At 32.6% G+C, this 27,203-nt stretch overlaps 1 protein-coding gene across 3 annotated transcripts in view; it reads right to left on the minus strand.

The window, feature by feature from the left end:
* The window catches only part of Ent2 (Equilibrative nucleoside transporter 2), a 269,678-nt gene that overhangs the window by 5,395 nt on the left and 237,080 nt on the right, over positions 1 to 27,203 (minus strand). For all 3 annotated transcript variants that reach the window (XM_085808590.1, XM_085808591.1, XM_035351070.2), the window contains 4 exons: positions 23,623 to 23,718; positions 19,863 to 19,971; positions 14,614 to 14,699; positions 5,449 to 5,645 (listed from right to left, as the gene is read on the minus strand). In XM_085808590.1, the coding sequence (XP_085664716.1) occupies positions 5,449 to 5,645; positions 14,614 to 14,699; positions 19,863 to 19,971; positions 23,623 to 23,718 (488 nt within the window). The remainder of the gene's footprint in view (positions 1 to 5,448; positions 5,646 to 14,613; positions 14,700 to 19,862; positions 19,972 to 23,622; positions 23,719 to 27,203) is intronic.

A 27,203-nucleotide genomic window follows, 5' to 3' on the forward strand; every position in this document is an offset into this window, starting at 1 on the left:
TAATGGGTTAAAATTCAAACTCTTATAGGCTTCAACTGTATATCAGAGTACACATCTTACAGGTGAGAACAACTTTTTATGAATACTTTATAGGAATTTGAAACCACTACTATGACCAAACACCAGTACAATCCTAGCTTTCAAAGAAGGTTTAATGAAAAAGTGAATTGTCCACTAAAAACTGATAACCATTGTTTTTCACCTCCCCACAAACACCCACCTGGATTCTCTCATCACAAGGAATGATGAAAGTTCTCTACATCATAGTCACATACTAGATCACATAGTGTGAACCTATGTTATCTCACTAAAGAAAAATGAACTGCCGAGGTATAAAATGATACATTTTTGGTTGGATTCAAATGGCATTTATTGCTAATTAATTCAGCCACTTAACCGCTTGGCCGTTGGTGGGCAACCCTAATTTTTCATGGCAAGAGCAGTTTTCAATGAGTCTTTAAACTATTACACTTGTAAATTTTTCAATGCTTTTTTGAAATTCAAATTTTTCAATTCTTTTCAAATTTTGAAATTCAAATTTTTCAATGCTTTTTTTTTTTTTTTTTGGTTGGATTCAAATGGCATTTATTGCTAATTAATTCAGCCACTTTACCGCTTGGTCGTTGGTGGGCAACCCTGATTTTTCATGGTGGGCAACCCTAATTTGCAGGAGCAGTTTTCAATGAGCTTTTTTTTCAATGCTTTTTTCAGCCACTTTACCGCTTGGCCGTTGGTGGGCAACCCTAATTTTTCATGGTGGGCAACCCTAATTTGCAGGAGCTTTTTTTTTCAATGCTTTTTTCAGCCACTTTACCGCTTGGCCGTTGGTGGGCAACCCTAATTTTTCATGGTGGGCAACCCTAATTTGCAGGAGCAGTTTTCAATGAGTCTTTAAACTATTACACTTGTAAATTTTTCAGTGCTTTTTTCAGCCACTTTACCACTTGGCCGTTGGTGGGCAACCCTAATTTTTCATGGTGGGCAACCCTAATTTTTCATGGCAGGAGCAGTTTTCAATGAGTCTTTAAACTATTACACTTGTAAATTTTTCAATGCTTTTTTGAAATTCAAATTTTTCAATTCTTTTCAAATTTTGAAATTCAAATTTTTCAATGCTTTTTTTTTTTTTTTTGGTTGGATTCAAATGGCATTTATTGCTAATTAATTCAGCCACTTTACCGCTTGGCCGTTGGTGGGCAACCCTAATTTTTCATGGCAGGTGCAGTTTTCAATGAGTCTTTAAACTATTACACTTGTAAATTTTTCAATGCTTACTCACTGGTTCTTTTAACTTATGTTTATGGAGAAAACTAAATTAAATGTCTTCAGAAGGCCTAAAACGTGAAAATAATTTATAAAGCCTCTTTTCTGCCAGTTTATTATAATTAAATAAGCAATATATTATAGTTACATTTCTGATGAAAATTTAAAAATATTTAAGTCTGATGACAGTATTGAATGGAAAGTCCCACCATGTTTTTCAGCATCATGGCCTTCTTTAATGAATGTCATGGCTGAGCTCACATCTTGCAAGAATTCTCAAAGCAGTAGTTGGTATACACATATCTACTATGAACTTGCAGTTCTTACACATGTAACAATGTATGATCATGTATCAATGAATGATTACGCATCAATGATCATCTACTGGAATGTAAATAGTATCACCTGTACATGTATGTATGTACGTATATGTACTACTTACATTCCATTGGATATTCTAGTAGTTCATAACTATAGTATAGTGCATCAGCACATCTTACGGTATTTGAATTGCACTGAGATTGGTTTAGATGTAAATAATCTACATAAGGATCATTCTTGTCATATCAATTTTCATCCTTTGCTGTGTTTTGAATCGTTATTAAGACAACACACACAAAATCTATCTGCATATGAGAAGAAATGTCTTCGAGAACTTGTAGTGGCCTAAAATGTAAATGAGTTTAACTCAAAAATACTTTATAAATTATAAATGTTTACATATTATTTTTTTTTGTAACAGTTTCTATATTATATTTCTTTTTAGAATCCAACATTTTGTTTAAAAAAAAAAAAATCAGTTTTACTACTAGAATTAAAGAATTTGGTGAATATGGTAGTATTATTCGTAGTTTAATTAAAACCCCATTAGTCTTTAGCTGCATTTTATTAAGTTGTTTCAGCTGAGAACAAACAACTAGTGACCCGAAGGACTAAACTTGGTTATTTAATTTGACTACAGAAAGCAAAACGGAAGCAACCACATTAATAGAAGTGTCAGAGCGAATAAAGCAAGCATTAAAATTCCACGATTTTGGCAAGAAAAACCAGACATCTGGTTTCACCAAGTGGAAGTTCAGTTTCAATGAATAAAATCACCACTGAAGAAACTAGATTGAATTATTTGATATCCCAGCTTGAACCAAAATATGCTGAAAATATATGGAACATTATTAATGACACAAAGCCCAATAAATATTCTATGGCAAAATAGACTTTTAAATACTTTCAAAGAAAGTGAAAATAACTGAATTCAGTATCTGGTTACTGGATTAGAACTCTGAGATTATAAGCCAAGTCAGCTTTTGTAGAAAATGGAAAGTATGATCACAGACGATTTTCCACTAAAATCGTTATGGGTAGATAAAATGCTGATTTTATTTTTAAAAATATTCTTCTCATAAGTAAAGGAAATTTAGAAAGTTTGGCCTTGATGATTGACGAAATTTACGAGATAAAATATGAAAAAAATTATGCTGTTTCACCCAAATATTAATGTTAATGATGCTTTATTTGCAAGAATAGCTGCCTTAGAACAAAAAATTGATTCAATACAAATAGATAATCGTTCTAGACCAAAATTTAGATATAATCAGCGAAACTCATAGCCATTCGAACAGGCTACTTAACATAATGGTAAAAGCTCCTTTTTTCTAATTTAAATTTGGAATTTTTTTTTTAACCTGAGAAATGTCATGCCCCATGAGCTTGGCAAGAGAAGCTGGAAAAATTCATAGTATAACAGGATTACTGGCTATCACGGTTGCTGATATCAATGGCAGCTCCAAGTTTTGTTTACTTGTGAAGGACAAAAACACAGGACTGCAGTTCCTAGTAGATTTTGGTGCTGATGTATTATGATCTACATCAGTACCAAAATTTGATGATGTTGATGTATTATGATCACAGTAGATTATTTCAAATCATATGCAGCGAATGGAATTTCCTACTTATGGAATTAAAATTTCATCTTTGAATTCAGGACTATAAAGAAAATTCTAATTTCCATTTACATTGGCGAAAGTTGATAATGCTATTGTAGAAGCATATTTTTTAAATAAATATAAACTTTTAGTTGACATTCATAACACACAATTAATTGATGGAGTATCTAACACTGTTTGAAGTAATTTGATGACAATGTATTCAGATAATGCTATTCGTACTCTAAATAAAAAATTCTAAATATGTTAATTTGCTATAAAACCAAATTTATCAGTATAAACATTCAAGTGTGATGTTGAGAATTATATTACAACAAGAGGACAACCTGTTTATACTGAAGCTAGACAATTTAATTCCAAGTGACTATAAAAAGTGAATAGGAATTTCAGTTATGTTAAAAATGATATTATTCATCCTTCTAAATTACAATGAGCCAGTCCTCTTCACATGGCTCCTTCCAACCATGCTGAGTTGTTTCAACCACATTTAAAAAAATATTTTCTGAAACTAATTTGCATAAAACATATTTCCAGATTCCTATTAAAGAAAATGATAAGTAAAAAACTGTCACTATAATCCCTTTCATCCTATATGATTTAAAGTTATGAGTTTCAGGTTGCCTGACATACCTTCTTTCAAAGATTTATTAATAAGGTATTTAGAGGACTAAATATTTTCCCCCATACCTGGATGATGCTTTGATTGCGTCAAATACTGAAGAGGAGCATGAAAAACACTTAAAATTAGTTTTTGATAGGTTGCAAAAATATGGATTCAGACTTAATATTTTTAAATCTCTTTTTTAGAGTTAACGAATTGGAATTATTAGGTTTTCTAATAAGAAACATGGATTATCCCAATCCTGGCACTAGATCAAAAAAATTAATTTATTTGGTCAACTAGCAAGAAAGATATTAGCACGTTGCACCGAAATTCATTAATAAATTTCAGTCAGAAATGTTTCAAACCCTGCCCAGGATCTGTGACATTAAGCTTTCCCATACTACAGCCTATCATCTACAGTGCAATGGCAAGGTTCACAGATCAAAAAAGGCTGCTATAAAAGGACATAATAATACAATTTGAAGTGAAATGTTATTAACAGTTGTCTTTGGCCTACGAAAAGCAATCCATGATGATACTAAATATACAATAGGCAGAGATGGTATATTGAGAAAACATGAAATTTCCTAGAGAATTCTTTGAAGCAAAAATAAATCATGCACCACCTGGAACTTTTATAAATAAATTACAGAAGTATACGGAGTTAATCCACCTGAAGAAAACTCAACAGAAAGGTATCTCTAAATTATCTGTACATAAAGAATTAGGATCAACCTCTCCTTTTTTTCTTCTCATTCAATGCAACTCAAATGCCCATATAAAAGTCCATATTCTGTTATCAGTCATTTAACCAAAATATTTTACGCTTGGGATCAAAAATAAAGAACTCAATGTATCGCTAGATTGAAGCCAGTATATATTCATAGCCATTCGAACAAGCGACTTAATATAATGGCAAAAGCTATTTCACAATTCCACACAGCAAATTCCTGAGCAAAAGAAATCTACAACTCCAAATTGTGCAAACAATGAACCTACACTGGCTCACTTTCAAACTAGAACATTTATGGCTCAATCCAAAATCAAATCAACTTTAAGACAATGCCGGTCTGGTAAAATTCTTGACACCGCTGTGATACAAAAACTGATATTGTATATTTATATATTAATTGTGTTATTATTTTGAGAATATGCACCATTACTTGGTTCCTTTCTACAAATATTTTAATAATTATAAATGTTTACTTTGTATTATCTTTTTTTGGCAATAGTTTTTATATTGGATTTCTTTTTAAAATCCAGCATTTTGTTTTTTAAAAAATCATTTTAAACTACAATTGAAAAATAAAGGATTTCGTATGAATAAGGTAGTATTCGTAGTTGAATAAAACACTGTTAAGGTAGTAAATCTTTACCTGTATCTTATTACATTGTCTCAACTCAGAACCAACAAACCTTAAGGGAAATTTGCCCATACTCACACTCGCTACAGATGAGAAAAACATGCCATAGCACTAAACTGTGAGGAAAAAAAAACTGGGCAAAATTACCACAGCTCTAAAACTTTAATCAATCAGCCATCTAACAGTTCCACGTATTTTACTAATTATATTGTTGGCATGTCTGTAAGCACAAACAAACACACATATATTGCAAAGAATTTTAAAAACAACATACCTTGGAGCATACATCATTGCAAGACTACTGTAATACCCACTGGTAAATCCTAATGCAACTGCTCCTCCAAAATATGCCCAGTCATTTGTGATGAACACAGGAATTCGTCTTCTACTAGGTATATAGTTACACAACATAAAAAAAGGTATAAAGAGAACACGCAGAATAACTGGCACACACAGGAATTTGGGTCCTGGCTGAAATAATTTAAATAACTTAGTTCCACAGTACAAATCTAATCCATATTTAAAATTAATAATCATAATTCAATAAGGAGAGATTATGACCCCATTTCAAAAATACTATGCAGTAAAAATTCACATAATTTTACATAATTCAAAATATTCATTCAAAACACACAATATTATGCATACACACATTTTAAAACTATTTTACTAGTGAAAGAAAAAGCACACTTTTTCTAATTTATTAGAAGTCGATTATGCTTCACTACATCAAGTCACATAGTTATGTATCGATTTGCCTTCCCGGCATCTTTTTAAACTAAGAGTTAAGCTTGCTTTTTACTTGGGGGGGAACCTTCTGGGAAGTACTGAATTTGCATTTTTATTTGATAATTGAAAATTCAATACAATCAGCAAGTCATTTTCATCTAGACAATGGCCTTTACTTTCAACCCTTTACTAGATTAGAAATTCACAGTATTTATATTAACAGGTGCTGGAGATAAGGAACTGCTAGATATAAAAGAACCATTCACAGAATGTAAAGAAATTTGGTAAAATGTTCTATTATGCAGTAAATTAACCCAAAACCTTTACCAATAGTCATCAGAGGGATTATTTGACCAAAAAGCATCATACAGTGTTTTGTACAATGAGGATAAGTAACATTTCAGTTTGTGCAGCATCTAAGCTATTACTACTCAAGGATATTTTTTATTCTGACATAACATCATACTTACAAATAAATAACATTAATATGCAGTCCACAGATGCATAGTACATATACAGTACAAAGTCTGTAATCTGGACTCGTCGGGACTTCGGCGATTCTGGATTAGGGGTTTACTACAGATCATCAATTTAAATCTGGTAAGATGGCATGCAGAAATTATACAGTTAAAAATATGAAACTGTAATTTATGAAATAAAGAGCAATTATGATCTAAAGGGTATCAAAATTTACCAAAAAAAAACGCGTAATATTTATTTGTTTACTTTAGCAACCATTTCTATCACTGTAAGTTGTTTAAGTTGCTTCGTTTTTTGTGCTAATACTTTCTCTTCAATTCTATAAACAGATAAATTTCTTGTTCAGTTACAAAGTTCCACTGTTCAAGTTCTGCAATTGCTGTGTCGAGAATACGACTAACTTGTCAATCGAATTTTTTTCGTTTTCAATAACGTTCTCTGTTACTTTCTTCACTATCGGAGGCGTGCATGGGTAAACGTTTTACTGGCTTTATGCACATGCATAGCAGACGCGTGCATTCAACGCGCATGCATAAGTTTGTGGCTTTGTGGTCTGGATTACAGATCATTCCAGATAATGGACGTACAGATTAGAGACTTTGTACTCTACCACATTATTATCTGGTCCACAGAATAATGTTTTCTCAATATTGAGTAATTCTGTCTGCCCATCTTTCATTCAGCCTAAAACTTTCCAATATTTTTGCTTTTGCTTGTTTGTTTTAGTAGAAGACAAACAGCAAAAATAACTTCCATGTATATGACAATCTCAGTTTGCTCAGACAAGAAAATTGACCTCTCCCTGAACTGTATACAGTCTAAAAGTTTTAAATTGTCATTTCTGAATGCCATATTTGTTCTAAAACAAAAATTTGGGGGAAAAAACGAGTTGGCAGATTTATGGATTACAGAATCTACATTTTTCAAATCTGGAATTTCCATATTTCAGAAATAAAAAAAAAAAAATCCAGAATTCCAGATATATCTGGACTGCAATCAGCCCTCTAAGTATTGTTTTATACCTAAAGAGAAATTAACATTTCATCCAATATAAGAAGTGCATATAAATGTGATAAAAGATACTGGCTTTAAGGATTCTTTGATCTTATATTTTAACTGTAAAAGTTCACAATTTGTTACTTCTTACTTTTAAAACTTTCAGTTTGCTTCAATTCATAGGTCAACGATGCATCACTTGTTTGGAAAATAAAGCAATAGACTAATAATTATGCTGCATACATTTGGAAAATAAAGCAATAGACTAATAATTATGCTGCATTCTTTAATTGCTATGTGTCCCTTCACAGCAAGGCTGGCAAATGTGCATTCAGGCAAGTGCATATTACATACAGCCAGGCCTTGCTAACTGCTAAACTTCTGCCCTAATTTGGAAGGAACATTAAGGATCTTCCTCTCCTTTATGCAACCACAAACCTCTCAAGAGGACTTTTATCTTGCCATGTCTTCCAAGTGCCCCCTATAAGCTTACAAATATCCATGCCTTCTCTGCAATTCGAATCCTGGCCAATTAGTATGGTAGCCTGCATCACTAAACTCTATACCAGCTGGGTGGCACAACCTTTAATAGTAAACTGCTGTATGTGTTTGATACTAATGATATCAATATTTCGGGCAAAATGCCTAGCTTACATGACCAGGATAGCAAACATACAATCAATGATACTTCAATTCATAATATTTACACTTAGTTCCAGTTTCAAAAGGATTTTTTAAAAAAGATGATTGGTAATACAGCTTATCAATGAAAAGTTCCAAAGATCAGGACTGAATTTCATACGTTTGAGAAGGAGTTTTTGTAACTCATTACTGCAAATAAGCATGTATAACATCAATCAAGATAAAATTGATTTATTGGCAGACTGTTCACATATCAAAATGTGGACTATGAAAAATTGGCATGAACTCGAAAAAATGCCAATTTTAATGCATTAAATTATTTTATTAAAGCTCTTAACAATTTATCCTTCAAATTTCATTCAACCTATTGTTGCATTAAAGTTTAAACATAATCACCCAAGCATTTATTTACTCATAATAAACAGCTAGCCGACAGCAATCACTGAATGAAACATCTTCCAACCTTCAATTCTTAATTTTTCTCAAACACACACACATACATATATATACATTCCTCATCCAGAAATGTATAATAATGAAAACCTGAATTGTCAATACGTGTGTGTGTGCATCATCTACAAACAGTGAAAAATTTGGCTAATATTCTATAGAAAGGCAGTTAAAAAATTGTATACTAGCTGCCAAAACTGCCAAAAAGTACTTAAAATGAACAGATGAAATCTAATGAAAATTTAATCTATAATGAAACTAATGAAAATTAGATCAGAATACAGGATATCTTACTGCAGAAAGCTGTTTCATTTGATAATCATTTTAACAAAATACAAATAATAGACATTTCCAAGTCATAATCCATACCCTGACTAAAGATCAAACATGTAGCATACATGAGGTACTATAAAAAAGAATCAACACAGTAATTTTGTTTACACCAGCTACAATTAAAGAACTGAATCAAAGTTTCAGAAATAGCCCACAGCAGCCAAGCAGTAAAACTGCTCACCACACTAATCAAATGTTAAACTTTTAATATGGTCCCCCCCCCCAAGCAATGTGAATGATAGCCAGTTTTGCTTAAAATGCCCCTTATTTCTTTTACTCTATTTTTTTTTTTTTTTAAATATTTTTGCAGCCATCAAACAGAGTTCTTTGTCCCAACAATAAAAATGCTGGAAATTTTTTTAACTTAACTAGATTTATTTTGAGCACTTTAGAGGATATACTTGTGTAAGGTACTTAAGTTAAACTAACCAGTTATTATGATTCTAATCTTTAACTTCTTTCCATACTACAGAATGTAAATTTAGCTCACGGTGTATTTAAGCTGAGGTTTTTTAATCTTGGAGAGAGTTGGCAGCACAAGATTAGATTAGTTAGCGCAAGGCATGGTTAGATTTCTACCAGCTCTAGCTAAATGTAAAACTATCTTGGCTTTGTCATCTTCCACATCTGATATTTTAAACCTATGCCCCATTAAATTATTTCAGTTAGTTTGTGGCTTAGTATTTAATGTGCAGTCTCAGACTATTAAGCAATGTTAAAATTGATCTGACTGTTCTCGTTTAATTTGCACTGTCACAAACCCTGGCCATCTGTAGCATGAGCCATGCCCTGTTTTGTTGAAAGTTCAGCTCAAAAAACGGTTGTTTAACCTTTGTAAGTCTTGTCATGCTATTTTAGACATAGAGATAACTCATTGCCTGTTTAGTAGAGTAAAATTCCAGTATCAGATGAAGTATAACCTTATAGCCAAAATACTACTGCCTTTCTGTAATAATCTTGTTGCCCCGGCTATAGCCAAGTCTATAAGACCACTGAATACTGGTAGTTCAACTGTTTAGGTTTGATCCCAGGCAAATAGGTTTGCTGCATAGTTGGTTTTTTCCATATTTGATATAAATATGAGCCAGTTTTCCTCTCCTATATGAAGCTGTCCCTTCTCTTAGGCAGAAAGCCCACGTAGCTGTACCACATTCAAATACTATAACATAATCCTGTGATATATTATCCACGCCCTGGTTCCCCCTCCTCCAAATTCATTATTTTTCTGTGAATTCATTTTCAAATGTGATCTGAATAATTTTAAAAGCTTGTCTGTTCAGTTGATGAGGCAAGATTTCCCTTCTTGAACTGTAATTTCTTTAATATTCATTTCAAATCTTGGATATTATAGATTTCTTCAGTTTAATACTTCTTGCACACAATCTAATAATTTCATATCCTGGCTATATAATCTTGAAACATCATCTAGACCATATTGTATGTATTGATACCACCAATTAAAGGCATAGTTTAGAATAAAGTCTGATCCAATGTTTCCCTAATACCTACCCATCCACTTTTAAATGCAAGTTTGCAATATAGAGCAATTAGCAAAAAAGTTACAGCAGCTTGCATTTAAATGCATATAATCTCTCTCTCTCTCTCTCTCTCTATATATATATATATATACAGAACATTAACTGCTATGACTTTGAAAAATTATATACCTCACTTCCTCTAGAAGAAATCTATACTAGTCTATTAGATCTGCCTAAACTCTTCCCTGATATGCTCACAATAATGAATCTTAACAAATGGAAAACCTACCTAAAATGCACACTTTTTCCTAACTACATCAAATTTCAAAATCGACTTTTTAAACAAGTAAGAGGTCTACCAATGGGATCCCATTCCAGTACCTCGCTCTGTAATATCTTCTTATTTATCAAAGAATTTAACTTCCAAAAAAATCTACAACCACAAGAATTAAATTACTAAAAGCACACTTACAGATATATTGATGACCTTATTACAATTAATAATTTTAATAAAATTGAACACTCCGAGATTTATCCAAATTGTCTTACACTTAATAAAACTAATAATTCACAAAATAGCATAGACTATCTAGATCTTTAAATCATTAACTACAAAAAAAATTTTACTTTTTGACAAAGAAACTTCAATTTCAATATTAACAAATTAATAAATTGGAATTCCAACATATCCAAAGAAGTAATTAACAATACAATAATAAATCAAATACAACGAATTAAAAATATCTGGACAGATACAATAGATCTACAATGTGAAATTTTGCTCCTTATTAAAATTCTCAAAAATAACCTAATACCCAATCAATTTATTAACCATTGCCTTAAAAGAGCAGGCATTAAATACTCACTATAAATCATTTAACTGATAGGGATATGATAATTTGTTCCTAAACCTGAGAAGGTGGTATAAGTTGGATGACTATCAGTTGAAGGTTTTATACATAGTGTAATTACTAAGCTGTATATAATGTAAAAAGCTAATTGTCTTCAGACTTATGCTGTTATACTATAAAAATGGGCCTATTTCATAATCTTTAGTCTGTCAAATAGCTCTTTGACAGTGAAAATTCCTTTGTTCCTTTTCATAATTTCTTAATTGTTATGACACGACAATTAGCCAGAAATTAATTAATTTCCATTCAATTTATTTTCAAAAAAATAAAAAATTTAAATTTAAAAAAATTTAACAGACGATTTCACTCAAATAAGAGCTCCACCACATATGTCCCTCAAGAATTCCTAGTCCCTCCCACTGCCATAAATTACTTCCCACAAGTCTTACTGAGTGATATAATTCAAAGCCCCCGCTGCCGAGAAAGAATTTCTGAAACACAACCCTTCAGAGTCAGACGCAAAGGAAACACTTTACCCATTCCCCACTAGAAAGAACGCAAGTTAATTAATGCTTTTTCTGGCCTTTATATCTTCATGTACATTCACTTTTCTTACATATTTTTTTAATATTTTTTATTTTTTGATTTGTTTTTACAAAGGTTGCATTATTTTTCTTATGTTATGTAATTTTCTATTGTTTATTTCAATTACTTTGAATTCTATTTCATAATGACAATTTCCAATGTTTAATTTTTACAAATAGTTTTGAACTAAAATGCATAAACACGAGGGTGTCGGGGGACAGTTACTCAAGCGACATCAATTTTACTGCAGAAATTGCTTTTCACTCAAAATTGAATTAGCTAAAATGCTTTATCGGAATGAGTTCTTTGGTTCTCTATCCCTTCTATTCACAGAAATGTTCGGCCTAGCTTGAATTGCCAGTTTGGCATCGCCTTATTGCTCGAGTAAAGGATGAAACACCTTCGTACTTATTTCTTAATTATTGTTCATTGAACAGGAGTTGGTTTAAAAGTCAACTAATTTCCGATCAATGGCAATGATTACTTGTATTTAATTACTTGCTTTTAATTTATTTCTTTTTACAATTGAAATTTTGTTATTCATGATTTAATTCAAGTCCCGTTAAACATTTTTAACATTTTTCGAAATTGAACTTACTAAGTATGGATTCACTCTTTTAAGATAATTCTAACAAATTTCAAAAGACAGGATACAACGTTATGCAATGCAAAACTTGTGCAGATATTTTCTTGAAAGATAGTTATATATATATAAACTTAAAGTGCAGCAAACCATCATAAGAAGTTAACGTATGGTGATTAAAACATTTTTTTTTGTCTGTCTGTCTCATCTATAGAAGTTCTGCAGTTAACTTCTAACTTCATAATTTTTTTTTTTTTTTTTTTTGAGTGTATAGAATCAACTGTATCCATCCTCCCTTGAATCAGTTTAAAGCTCAAATAAGCGAAAAATCACAGTTTTATTAAAAAAAAAAACTGAAGTATTTTCAATAAGACATTGAAATTACTCAAGAGAAATGCTACACACAGAAAACTATAAATATTAAAAAGAACTGCTAAATCAGTGTAAATAGAAAATTGCAAATATACAAATTTTACTTCACTAGTGCACAGAACTTGAGTAACATTTCTGATTTTGGATTAACTCACAAAAAATCAAGTAAGAGACATGAAATTCATAATACAAAGCTGCAATGTAGTACTTAAAAGATGAGAAAAGTTTAGTAGCAAAAAACTGAATAGGACATACAGTAAGACATGAACAGAAAACACCTTTATTGACAGAATAATGTCCATACAAAACAACTGCCTGGTCAAGAGGAAGAACAATAAATCTAAGAGCCTAAGTAAAGGATATCACTTTCCCCTAACTGAAATGGTTCCACCGTACCATCTGTCAAACTAAGTACCAGATTATTTAATAGCTCTTTGGGTAAGAGTTCCATTCTTCAAAGAACATCAATTTCAGTCATCTTGTGTCCTCTGCAGGGTGACATTATAGCACAAGGTGTCTCCCTAAGTATACCACACCTCTTCAATGGAATTTAAATTAGGCGAGCATGCTTGGCAATCCATTCTGTGAATATATTCACTTTCTAGGAGCTCCTCAACTGCATGAGTCCTATGTGGCCGAGCACTATCATCCATAAAAAGAAACTTAGGACTAATGGCACCCTGGAAAAGATGCACATAAGACATGATAACTTCATAATAGTAATGATCTTTGGTAAATGAACCTCTGTTTAAATTCCATCCTCCTCTTTGTCGCGCCTGCCAATACAAACACGCCAGGATCACTCCAAAAGTATTTCCCTGGTGCTAGTGGAATGAAAGCATGTTCCTACTCTTTCCATATCAACTGGTGTTGAGAATCATTTGTCAGACCGAAACCATTCTCTTCGGTAAAGAGGTCATGATTCCACTGGCGAGGCGTCTAATCTGGCGAATAAGCGAATAGGCCACTTTGATGAAGATGTCTGACCAGAGTAAACTGGAACAATTCATTCAGTTCTCGCATTTAACTGCTCAGCAATATTGCCCACTAGCTATCTGTGCCGCATTTCAATACCTTCTTGCCAGCAGAGTGATATACTGGTCATCAGTCACAGTTGTTTTCCTTTGCCCACCACCACCAAACTTTATTACAGCTATACCTATCATTTGGAAGGCTTTCAAAGTTAATGGAAAAAACACATATCAATTTCATACCCTTGGGAGTTTGACATTAAATATGCCATTCCTCAAGCTTGCTAATCATTCAACCATGTGGAAATGTGTCTTGATGTTTTCTTGTAGCCATACTAGACACACAATCTTATTTTCAGTTGGAGGAGAATACCTAAAAATGCTCCTTTTTCTTTTCAAGTTGCCTTGCACTGTGCACGCAGACCCCTTGCCTTTTGTATGCCTGATATACTACCCTGTTACATCATGAAGCTGATATTTACATACGCATCACCTTTCTACTGAGTTACCTTTTCATTGTACTGATCACAAAAAGCCCTTTTCAACAATTTCATGGTTGTATGTTGAAAAATGGATTTGGTGTTTAAGTTTTGCCCACTATTGTTATCTTAGAGATTTGACAAAATGTAAAATTCTGCCAAAATTCATAGAAATTTCATTGGTGATCAGAAACTCCATATTTCATATTTTTTGCTTTAGAATATTAACAGCCAGTATTTTCAATGTTATGCATTTCTATATGCATAAATTCAAATATACTTTTTTTGAGAAAACACAGTTCAATGCTGGAAGACATTCCTTGTTAAAAACCTTGTTGAAAAGTTAAAAACTTACCAGGAATCCAACTTTGAAATTGGACACATGTTACACACATTCAGTTACATTAACAATTTTAGCAATAATAATTTGCATAATTAACTAATCTTATTAAAAATTTAGCTAGATACTGTATAATTAATAAATGCTCACCCATTTTATCCAGTTAGGGACCATACTCCCAACCATTGCAAAGAAATTAAAGCAGAGATAGGTAGTAATTGGTGTAAAATAAACATCTGTAAAAGAAATATGATAAAATGTAAAGAAAAAATTTATTAATTATCAATTTAATATTGAGAAAACAAAATTAGTAATAAAAGGTACACTTTTCTATCTGCACAAATAAAGTTGTAATAAAGTTACGAGATCCAATTTAAATTAATTTGTGTAATTAAATTTCTTTTCTCCCATCTATAGCTTATCTGTTATATGTCAAAAACATTTTACCTCAACTCAAGCCTCGTAACTTCACAGAATATAACATACTTGCAAGTGCTCTTATTTTTACAATGGATAGGTATGCTAGGAAAACATACTGTTTAAAAACACACTTAAATATACAAAGGACAGAAAATACATGTTGAACTTCTGTGTGTTTGGCATGCCTGAGAAACACGCACTCCAAAACACATACAGTATGGATGCTGTATTAATTCAGACTGCTTATATTGCAGGGTTGTCTGCAAATGATGCTTTGAAAATCAAAGTATGGACAGTACAGAGTTAGCAACTTTGGTGAACATCATACTACCACTGCCACTTTCAGGGATGCAAGCTGGTTGCACCACATTGTCCAATATAAGAGTCAGACTAGTAACACTGACAATGTTATTTTGACTGGCATTTTCAACAGGGTTAACCCTCACCATCATGATTGCAGTAGACCTAGGACACATTTCTCAAGAGGACCGTACAAAGTGAAAGCTACTTGCCATTTATAACCATTTATTTGCATCATCTGAATGTACTCTCTCATGAAACTCTGTTAAAAGAAATCCAGCAAGAGCTTGACTACACTGAATTACCTAAGACAGTTGCAGTCATGAAACTCAGAGTGCATTAATCTGCAGACATAGCATATTTAATGATGATTCATGATTTTAAGTTGCCCTGGATAACCACAGAATTCACCAACGGAAGAAGTCTGGCCAACACTGCCGACTCCCTGCTATCGTAGGGTAGCCTTAAGTTCATCACACCTAGCTAGCCAATGCTTATAGTTACCTGGTCACCTACTGATCCTTTGGGTCACATTAACTTTTTCACACAGAAGTTCCCCAAATTGCCCAACTATTCAGACATCGGCAGGTCGCCTGAATGGCTGAATTATTTTCCACCTGGTTCTTTCTCCCATCACGTCGGTGCATAGCTCATTGCTTTTGAGTGTTGTTAAATGACATGCCAATTATTATTTTGAAGCGACTAAAAGTAGTTCTCTTATCTGAATGCAGCTTCCTTCTCCTTTGTTTAGCAATTGATGCTGGAAGTTGCAATCCTCTCCTAAGGAAAAACGCACACGGTGAAAGTGCATGAAAATTCCAAGAGAAGTTTTCGCTTTGCTTAAGTAGGTTATTATTAACACTTTAACATTCTACTTGGCATGGAGGAAGGAAATTCGTTGCAACAAACATACATACATACATATGGGCATTTTAGATTGAATGAAGCAGATTTTGGCCTCTGCTGATGTGAAAGAGTTACTGCTTGATCAGTACATCATATGACCTGGTGCACCAACAATGTCTGTCAATGGCTCTCTTTTAGATAGATATCTGCCCACACATGATGAAATCTCTTGTGTATGTTTACATGCAGACACTGATCTCTAGACCCAAAACAGCCATTTTAGGATACCAAACACATCCATCTCACAACGTGCAAGAATTTGCTCTTACAGAACCTTCTGCAGGATGGCATAGGTCTATATGCCAGACTGAATATCTGTATGCACTGCCACTCTGCATGCAATACTTAGCACTTCATACTAATATATTACTTCATTTTTGTCTCCTCACCGCTTAGATCAAGTTATTTTATCAGCGAACAGTTTTTAAATGCACAGACCATTTCGTACACATTCAAAGCTATACGCATTGTGGAATTTTTACACTCACAAATGAGTTATCTTCAGATTCAAGCAACTATTACATTTTGATTTTAAATTACTCAAAACACAAATTTTAGTCCATCCTTCATGACAAAACTATACTTTCCACAAATTTTAAAAATCTGAAAATGAGTATGAAAACCTCATATTTAATGCAGTTTGCTAGTTTGTTTAATTTTCAGTCCAAAGCCAAACGCAAAGGTATACAATTTCCACATAGAAACAGCTGAAAGAATGCTAAATATGCTATTAGTACAGATTTGCTAAAGCTAGCCAGTCACACAAGATAATAAGAACAATGCCATGGCCTCACAGGCCTCATTTTATATTACTCCATATTAGCTAGTACACTAGGTGTTATCAAGTTTACCTAATAATACAACAGCCAGCAAGAAATGGCAAAAAATACAGGTATTTCTAGCTAGTCTAGCAGCAAGAATAATTAATGATTTAAGTATACTTCAGCTAATACCTAATGAGATCCCTCATTATGAAATAAGCTACAAACTCAAGCTTTATCTTAAAATTCGTAATTAAACACAGAAGAAAATGTTACTGCTATTCTCTAGGTACAATTTTAAACCAATTTGGTTTGGTTCCATTTCTTTGATTATGGTAAAGCATGCAAGGACTATCTGCCTAAAGGAAGAGATGCCTTTATGGAGGGCTTTCAAAGGGAAACTAGCTTGTATCCATATTAAACATGGGGAAAATCAAGAAAACAGTCATATAGCCAGCCTGTTCACCTGGAATTGAACTCAGGATGAGTTACCAGTATTTGGCAACTTGACTGCTTGGCCACTAATGGACCCAATTTTAAAACGACCTTCAGATGAAAACATCATTATTTTATAACAGGTCACAGATCCACTACTTGCCAATAAGTAAACAGAATGCTTACCCTATAGAAGGAGTCTTTATATTTTGCTCGTATACAATGTAATTACAATATCATACAATGTTAACTTATTCTGATACTTACCAATTCTTATTCACATACAGTAGGAATTAAAATTGCCCTATATTACAGGAGCAAAACAACTTTGTTTCTTATAAACAAATACCAAAATTAGTGCAAAGTAGAATTTTTATTTAACACATTAGTTTTTTTGATTTGATGCATCTGAACTTTAATTCAGAACATAGGCAAATCCTCCCTAATCTTGGCAAAGCAATCAAACATATCTTATATAAGGTGGGGCAAATAAAAAAAGGCTCAGAAAACAGTAACTCTATTCTCTATTTGCCCTCCCCCCCGGTATAATATGCAAGTTGTTCAGAAAAAAGATTTTAAAAGAAAACAAGTTAATAAGGCTTACAATTTAGCACCAAACTCTCAAATTTTCTGAAATATATATATTTTTTAATGATGAAAAAGCTGTCTGCTAAAATTCTAAAGGAGGGAGACTTAACAATGGGAGGGAATTGGTACTTTGAGGAGATTTTGCAAATTTCTAAACTTTTAAGTCATGCATCTGCAAAATTTTAATTTGGAAACCTCTTTTTATGAGCTTTCTAGTTGTGTATTGTTTCTTTATTGTTATAAACATATTTGTTTTCAGTCAATGTGTGCTCACACTCTTTCAACAATAAGTATCAGAAGATACACATTCTTTTTGCAATACTAATTACCTTAACGAAGTTAAGCAAAGAAGGCATTTAATCTTTGAGAAATCTGGCTACAACTTCGAAGAAATCCTAAATCGCCTGTTTGAAGATGCATACTTTATATTGCTCCCATACATCCATGCAGCTCAAATATTACATTTGATGTGATAATCATTATTAACAGTTAAAAAGTAAACATACAGCTCAGATGTGATAAAATTATGAAAACAATATAATGGCTTCCAACAGTTACATTTATTTAACTAAATATAAATACCAACACAAGAAGTAGATATAACTTCGATTTGTGCACCAAATGAGAATTCAAATGAACTTTCATGTAAACTTGTTAAAACTATTACCAAAATCTTCCAAGTTTAGATAGCAAACTAGTAAAACATAAAAAAAAAGTTTTCAATAAATCAGTGAAATTGCTATATAAAAATAGTACATAAAAACTGCAATTGATTCAGCCCATTTAGAAATGCATGATGTGACTGAAAACTGGGGGGGGGAACCTGCAAAAAGTATGCAAATATAACTAACTGTATTTTGTGAAGAACTGTATTTGATTGAAGCACTTTCCAGCTTCCAAAAATTTCAAAATATTAAATTCTTGTCAAGAGGTTTGCCTTCAGTGATGAAAAGCCTCCCATATTGCTTTTAGCCTCAACTTTATAGATTTAGCAACTAATTTCATTAAAACCTGTTTCTTATACATCATAGAATCAGCTCTTTTTTCCAAATCAATTTGAAATTTAATGCTAGAAGACCTTCCTCGAAAGTCGATACTGTGTTTCCTTGAAAGCTCACACTGCTAACACTGCATTTGAGATTAATTTCAAGAATGAATTAATAGTAAGTAAGAGTAATAAAAATTCATCAGATTGTTAGATATTTTTTGACTTAATCGTATGAAAGAGACACATTTTGCTTTCAATGTAAAAAAAAATTAAACACATAAGAATAATACATAACGCAGCAGGATAGCAGGATTCATAGCATATTAGAAAAATCAAACCAAAAGCAAATGCTTTTTATTTATTACTAGCAAAATTTCCACTGTGCAAAGAAAGAATGAAAAGAAAGAAAACTATTTTTATATTAAATATAAGTTAAGAAAAGTTAATAGAATTATCAGGGGGCAAATTCTGGAAAAGAGGAAAGTCATTCATGTAACAACAAATCATGTAATGCTACGGGTGCTGCTATACAACTGACCGACCCCTTCCATACCTCCCACACAGAGGCAAATCTTCTCTAATGTAATTATACATTATTCACCTCATGTAGTGGTGGACAAAGGTTTGTGCCTGATTACGAGTGAATACGGGTGGCAAATTTCTTGCCACCATATTGGCCATGTTTGGAAAACTTGCTCGAGATACCCAATAAGAAGCTACAGAAAGGTTATTATTCATAAAAAAAGGTATCATAGAATAATTATACTACAAAATGCTTCAATGGAGATACTCAACAGTCCAGTTCTTCTTATTAAAAAAATACACAGAAATAGCAGCTCATTAGAATAATGCCACATCACACCATCTGGCATGTACAAACATTATGCCAAATGTACTGTGCAAAGTCGAAATATGATTTGAATGCTACCATAGCCTATATTTTATAAACTTCTCATAGTATCAGTATAAAAAATACTATATATAACTCATAACATTCTTACCTGGAATTATAAAATTAGGATCTATAGGTTTTATTTCAGCATGAATTGCAGGGAAGATAGTCAGAGTGACAAAGAACACAAAAAAGACATTGAAACACTGAGGCCATATCTGAAAAAAAAAATCATTATAATTAAAATGCTATATACTTAGCGTAGATTCCAGCCTACAGCAAAACTTGGTAGTAGTCAATGCATGTACATTTCTACAACTATGAAAATGGACATGTAAGGTATATTTTTTGTAAATAATCAGTCAACATTCGTGAAAACATTATAAAATACAAAATATGGCTTATAAATTATGTACATATTTAATTAGAACTGTTATTACTCAATCAGAAATATCACTAAATCTAATATATTTATGAAGTGAATATTTTCAATCATAAATAATCATACAAAAGGGTTATCAAAATCAATAAACCATAAATCGTCATGAGGCTTTTGGATTCTGATTTCTATAGAGATATTTTAAAACAATTTTTAAATAAAGACAAAAAGATACATATAATCATTATAAAAATATAAATTATGAATGCAAAAATGTGTAAGCAGCACATTTAGCAAGCTAGATTTTGAATCAGAGAATCTTTTTCTATGACATGTGGACTGCTGTGTCACCTGTATCCAGATGAGGGCAAAAATTCTGATTATGCTGCATATTCAGGTGACGTTTATTTGAGTACTTATGAGGCATAGCAGGTATCTGAAAAAATTACTGTTGAATGGTGAAAGTAAGAAATGAAAATGACTGTTGCCATCAACTAAACTCATTCCATTCACTAAACTGAACTGTGCTTTCTTTGGTATCAATTTTTCTTTCTTCCTAAACAGCCAATTCTTGTAAAATATGATTACCTACACCACATTTATTATCAATTCATTTATCAGTATCCAAATGAGAATCTGACAACTATATAATTATATTTTATAAATATCTTTCTGAAAAATATCGGCTGTTTCTCATAGCTATTATTCGAATTTTCATAATTCATAACAGGTTTCTTCTTCATTGCTATACGATTCACTTAAAAATAACTCTTCCATTTTTCTTTTAGGCATTTCAAAGAAACTAAGGCAACAATTTTAACATGCATAAAAAATGTTTTTAATTATTCATCTCTACAGAAGAAATAATTTTCGAATTCAACATGCTTTCTAAGATACTTCATTCTTGAGGAAAGATTTTCAACTGAATGCATGTCCCAAAATGTTTTGTTCTAGCTATTCTAAACTCTTACTATCAGAAACAATTGGTGCATGGTATGACTGAGATTTTCTTACAAACTAGCACAGCAATCAATCTAATAACACAATTCATTTGCCAGAAATTTACTTTTTCGATGACAACTGCTTTAAGAGTTTTTATACTTAAATTCTTTCTGATAACAGAATTTTTCCCCCAAAGGTTGCAAATTGAATCAAGTATTATAAAGCTGCAAGCATCAAAACTAGCAATACTATGTATTTTATACACCCTTTAATATTTTTAATTTTGTAATTTCTCTTAATGCTATATCAATACCTAAACTTCCAGCTTCTTTTAATATATCTACTTGATACAAAGATAATTCAAATTTATTTGGTCAAAATATTTTCCATCAATTATGGATGGAAAATTATTTCACTATGAAACAAATGTACAAAAATAAACCTTCAGTCTTTAACCACTTGCGCTACGACTAAACTTCATGGTTGCGGTGCCGTGCGCTACAATATAACAAGCAGTAAAGTGTCTCATTTACGCCGCTCTGCGTCTGCGAGTTCAATCCAGAGCTGTAACTCGAGGAATAAACAATCTCGTTGTTAGGTGACGCGTGCACGTTATTTTCATTTTTGCGATAAATGCCTATTGATGCAGTGTTCACGTGGCACACGGTTTGAGACAAAAGCATCTTGGCGTGTGTGGCTCGTCTTTTTAGCACAAGTGGTTAAATTCATACCAGTAACTTCAGCATGTTTCCAAAAATTGGTCATTTAAAGAAAATTTATCTACTACATACGAGTATGCAGCTACAGGAAAAAAAAAAGCCAGTGCAAAATTTAAAAATAATTTTGCTTCATTTTTATTCAACTGGGCATTTTTTTAATATCTCAATGTTGTCCCAATAGTGAAATTTTTTTTAAGTACACCATTTAAATGGAACAGGTTTTAGATTGGCTTCTGCAACATCTTCAGAAATTAAAGATGGTTTTACAAAGTCAGCAAATTCATTAAAAGTTCAAGCTTTCAAAACTAATAAATATAATTTGCTGCAACATTTAACATTTTGCTCATCTTTTTTTGTCTTCATTTGCATTAATGTCTGACTGCTGTGGCATAAGTTTAACGAAATATAAATTTACTTTCTCCCCTTCTGCCTCATTTCACTATATGGTTTACTCATTCCTGAATTTATGTAGATTTCAGAGGCAAGCAGTTTTTATTATAAAGTCTAGCTGCTACCTTCTCGAGTCAAATGTTGCCTCTACGCGACTCTTATGCTAGTCTTGATATGGATATTGGTAGACTGAGGATATAGATTCAGATTTTGTAAGCTATTTGTTTTAATTTCTTCCATAGTCTAGGCAAATCTTGTAGTCTCTATTCAGGTTAGATTATGTCGTTGAATTCATAGAAATTGTGAAACAGGTTGGTAAGTTTATGTTTTGTGTATTAATTTAATCCATCAGAGAAGTGGTAAGATTAAATAAATTTAAAGTGATTTTACTTCTGTGTCTGTTTGCTTGTCAGTTTTAAGTTAAAAATTTTTTTAGTGAAAATTCACTTTGGAATTTAGGTAATCCCTTATTTTAACTGGAATTGAGCTAGCTCAAGTTATTTGTACCCATAGCAATATATAATACTTGTATAGTTATAATGCTTCCTTTTTGAACATTTTTCTAAATAAATATTTATATCAGATGACAACATTTCTATTTCTAAACCAATTAATTTTTCAGCAGTTTTTTTTTTTTTTTTTTCCCCAGAAATTGCATGTACAACCACAGATGATTACAGCTGCGTAGCTTTTTCTTGCAAGTATACGCAGCATGTTGCATGGACAACATTGGATGATCACAGCTGGTTAATGCGTTTTGATAAATCATGTTACACCTTTAAATTTTTCCAACATATTCGTAGCAATGGCTCAAGGAATAACCAATTTTTCCATTTAAAATTTTGTTTATAAAATACTCATTCATACAATAACCCTTCTGAAGTATTATTCCTGCATTCTAAAATAGAAATCGATGAAGTAATTATTACTGCTGTTTTTGTTATTATATCACAGTGTGCAGTTTGTTAACATTACTTTCATTAGTACTTGGAGCAACTGATGCTGATTCTACAATACTGGCAACAGTATTTACTGCAAGCATTTTTAAAATTACAGTACTTTTAGTGTGCAAACAGCTAATTTCTTTTGCTATGAGAGAATCCATAAAACATCATGTTAAGAAGTTGTATGATATGCTTTGAAGGAAAAAAAGTGTTATAACATCTATTTTATTCTCTTTTATGAAGAAATTTTATATTTCTTTCAGTTTTATAGCACTAAATTCGTTATGCCTTTGAGAAAACACATGCAGTTTAGTCATTTCTGCTGCATGTAAGTGAAAAGTCTTTACTGCATACAGTGTAAAATGCTCAGCTTACAGAAAATTTAGAAGTTTTAATGCATGGAAATTCTAAAGCATATGAATCTTTAATTTACATGAAACTTCTCATCTCAAACTAATATAAACAAGAATATGAATATTCTAGAAATGAAAATACCTTGCATAAAATTTTGCAATAAGGAGGCTGGCTTGAACTTGTCCTACTATCTGTAATAGCCTTCTGTTCTAATCTGTCATGATATCGATAGAAACGCTGAAAATTGAAAGTAAAATATTTTAAAATAATTCAGGAGACTTTACAAATATATTTAGTAAAATAACACAGCTAATAAAATGCACATATAAAAATTAGAAAGGTTTCTGAAGAAAACGTTTAAAAGCTATAATACTGATACTTTAATCAAACCTCAAGTCAACTTGTTAAATTTTATAAGAAAGACAATTTATCAGACATACTGTTTCAGAAATGAAATTTCCTGTGAGTTATTACATCACAAGTGCCCACTGACTCCATATGACAGCAGGTTAAGCATAAAAATATATCAAGAATCTCTCATCTGCTTTATCTTTTAGAAGCACAGATTTGCTGCCTTTACAAGCACAGATATCTCTCATCTGCTTTAGTTATTCCGATTAAGTTTTATTAATTATACCACCTAATTTCCATTATAGCAGAAAGATGCCATATTCAGGCACTTTCACTCACTTTTGACTCAAGAACTCTTATTTTCTCAAGCAAATACTGTTTGTTACTCTTATTTGTGGACACAGAATGCTGCTACTCAAAAAGATCGACACACAAACATGACTCGAAAACAATCAGACATGGCAAGCGAAAACAAGGGCCCTAATCTGGACACCGTCGAGATGAAAGAATAGGTCGTTTTTTTTTTGTGATCTACTCGACAAAGACCAAGTCTCATGTCGTCTCAATCATTACAAAGATCGATGCGTCGGAAATTTTTCTGTCACCTGTGTAGCTGCTGTTATAACTTTCTGACTATCGTTGTAGAGATAAACTGATGATGCTGAAGGTCACAGATAGTTATAGGAAGTGTACGTAATGGATATTTTAGTTTCTTAAGATTGACAAAAAACTCTGAGAGTTTCACAATAAAAATAACGCATTTGATGCTGACGATTCTACTTTTATTGGATTATTTCGAATTAACAAACCTATAGCATGACCCTTATTAACACGTTGAGCACGGCGGTGAACTTTCCATGTGGTTGGGACCGGCAATGAACTCTTCATGTGGCTGCCGTCGATCCCTGGGGACCAGCAGTGAACTTTCCATGCGGCAGGCAGCGGTCCCTGGTGACAGGCACTGGAATTTTTGTTTGGCCAGTGTCGGTCACTGGAATTTTCATTTCGTTGCCATTGATCTGAGGGACTTTTATTAGCTAAACTTCTGAATGTCTGAACAGAAAAAAGGCCAGCCAAATGGCTGAAAGGATAGGACAGCAAATCGGCGCCAGGCTAAACGTGTTAATAAATTAAGGGCATACTTTACCGGAGCATCCACATCAAAGACAGCAATAACTCCTGAATTAAAGGTAAGGAATAATTTGTTTGTTTTCATATCTGTGCAATATAGGCTTCTGGCTATTGATCTATCAAATAAGCAATTCCTTACTTTAATTTTAGTGAAAATAATAGATTCTGTGTCTTTCTTTTTCACATATAAAGAAGGAGTGCATACATTTAATTTAAAATTGTTTTTGAAACTAATGTCTATATTAATGTATACTTAATTTCATGTTTTATGAGTAATTTATAAATTTAAATTATAATTATTTCCCTCTACTTTTAATTTGCAGTGTATAAAAATGTAATACATTAACAAATGCATTGAAGAATATGCAGTATATATTCAAATTATGCACATCCTAAATTCAACATTCATATTAAATTGCTTTGAGTTCAAAAATTTATTTAAGTAATTTTAATTGTACTGCTATGAATATCAATTTCAGTAGTTTTTTAGAATCTCCTGTATAATTCAAGTTAAATTCTTGTGTAATTCTCAATTAAATTCTTGTAACTATTTTAATGCATGATTAATAATTAGTTATCAGAACTTTTATGTGGTCTGCTTTTAGATATTACATCAGTTTTGTGTCTATTTTATTCAGATTTAAAAGTGGTTGGTTTTGGATTGATGTGATTAAGGCAAAGCCTCAAGGGCTGTCTGCCTAAGGTGAGGGTTGCCTTCATGGAGGACCTTTATAAGGGAAACTAACTTGCATACACACACTACAAATGGAGAAAACCATGAAAACGCCCATGCAGCCAGCCTGTTCACGTGATTTGAACTTCAGACAGAACTAGCAGTGTTCAGCGATTTCATCACTTGGCCGCTGGTGGGATTGATTTAAAAAGGGTATAAATAGGAATATGTACTGCAATTTCTTTCACTGCATACTTAATATATTTATAATACAGTTATATATATAGCTATTTATTTTTTTATTTAAAATAGTTTTTGTGTGTCTTAAACATTTATGCTTCTGGAAGTTACCAGACATATGTTGGTATGAGAGATATAAAGGGCTGAGCCAGAATTATGTCAGTTTGGTGTATTTGAGAAGTTACAGATGATATTTTTTCTGGTATTTTCACCAAATGGATAAAATTTACAGTAAATAGTTTTCAACAAAACAAAATAAAATAATTGCACCAAATGACATAAAAGAATGCCAAGATTCATTTATATAAACAAAATCCTTCCATTTGCTTAATGTGCAGTTGTTATGCGATTTTTCCTTCCATTTTATGTAATTTATATATACACTCTTTTGCAAAAAAAATGAAAGCACCATGAAGGAAATGGTTGTTTTTAATGAAATTGAATGTGTGTATAGCTCATACACAGATAATAAAATGATTAAAAAAATCAAGGTCATAGTACCTATTCACAGCTCACAATCACCCATTGAGTATTCAAATTAGTAGTTGGTCGAACCGGCTTGAATTCGTCGATGCAAGGAGTAGTAGAGGTTCCTCATGTCATCCTGCAACACATTCTGCCAGGCATTCATCAGTTATTGCTCTAGATGTGCGATATTTTGTGGTGCCCGAATCTGGTGCCTACCATGTCTCAAACATGCTCAACTGGTGAAAAGTCTGGTGACCTTGCTGGCCAAGGAAGAGTATCAACCGCATTGAGACAATCCAGATATATGTGAGCAGTATGTGGCCAGGCATCATCTTGTTGGAAAATGGCCCCACGATGATGTGCTCAATTGGTGAAAGGTCTGGTGACATTGCTGGCAAAGGAAGAGTATCAAATGCATGGAGACAGTCCAGATATATGCGAGCAGTATGTGGCCAGGCATCATCTCGTTGAAAAATGGCCCCAGGATGATGAGCCATGAAGGGTAATGCAACCGGCCGCAGCATATGGTATCAACATATCGTTGAGCTGTTAAAGATGTACAGAGGATGACTAAAATGACCTGCTGTCATAGCACCCCACACCATAACAGCAGAGGTTATGGCTGTATGCCTTTGTAAATAAGAGGCTGATTAGACAACTCCGCCAATGTTGTTGGGTCAAAGGCAAACGTCTTAAAGGCCTCCTTGAGTGTAACCCCGACTCAGACAAGCGCTGTGAGATGGCGGATGGTACCATGGGAGGTATAGATGTGGCTGTAGTGCATTGAATAGTCGACAATGATACTATCGGAGCGGTTCGTGCCTGGCGAACAATCATACTATCTTGCCTCGCATTTGCA

Source organism: Stegodyphus dumicola, chromosome X1 (genome assembly GCF_044657685.1).
Source record: "Stegodyphus dumicola isolate Sdum_Otavi_A_Nest chromosome X1, ASM4465768v1".
Lineage (NCBI taxonomy): Eukaryota > Metazoa > Arthropoda > Arachnida > Araneae > Eresidae > Stegodyphus > Stegodyphus dumicola.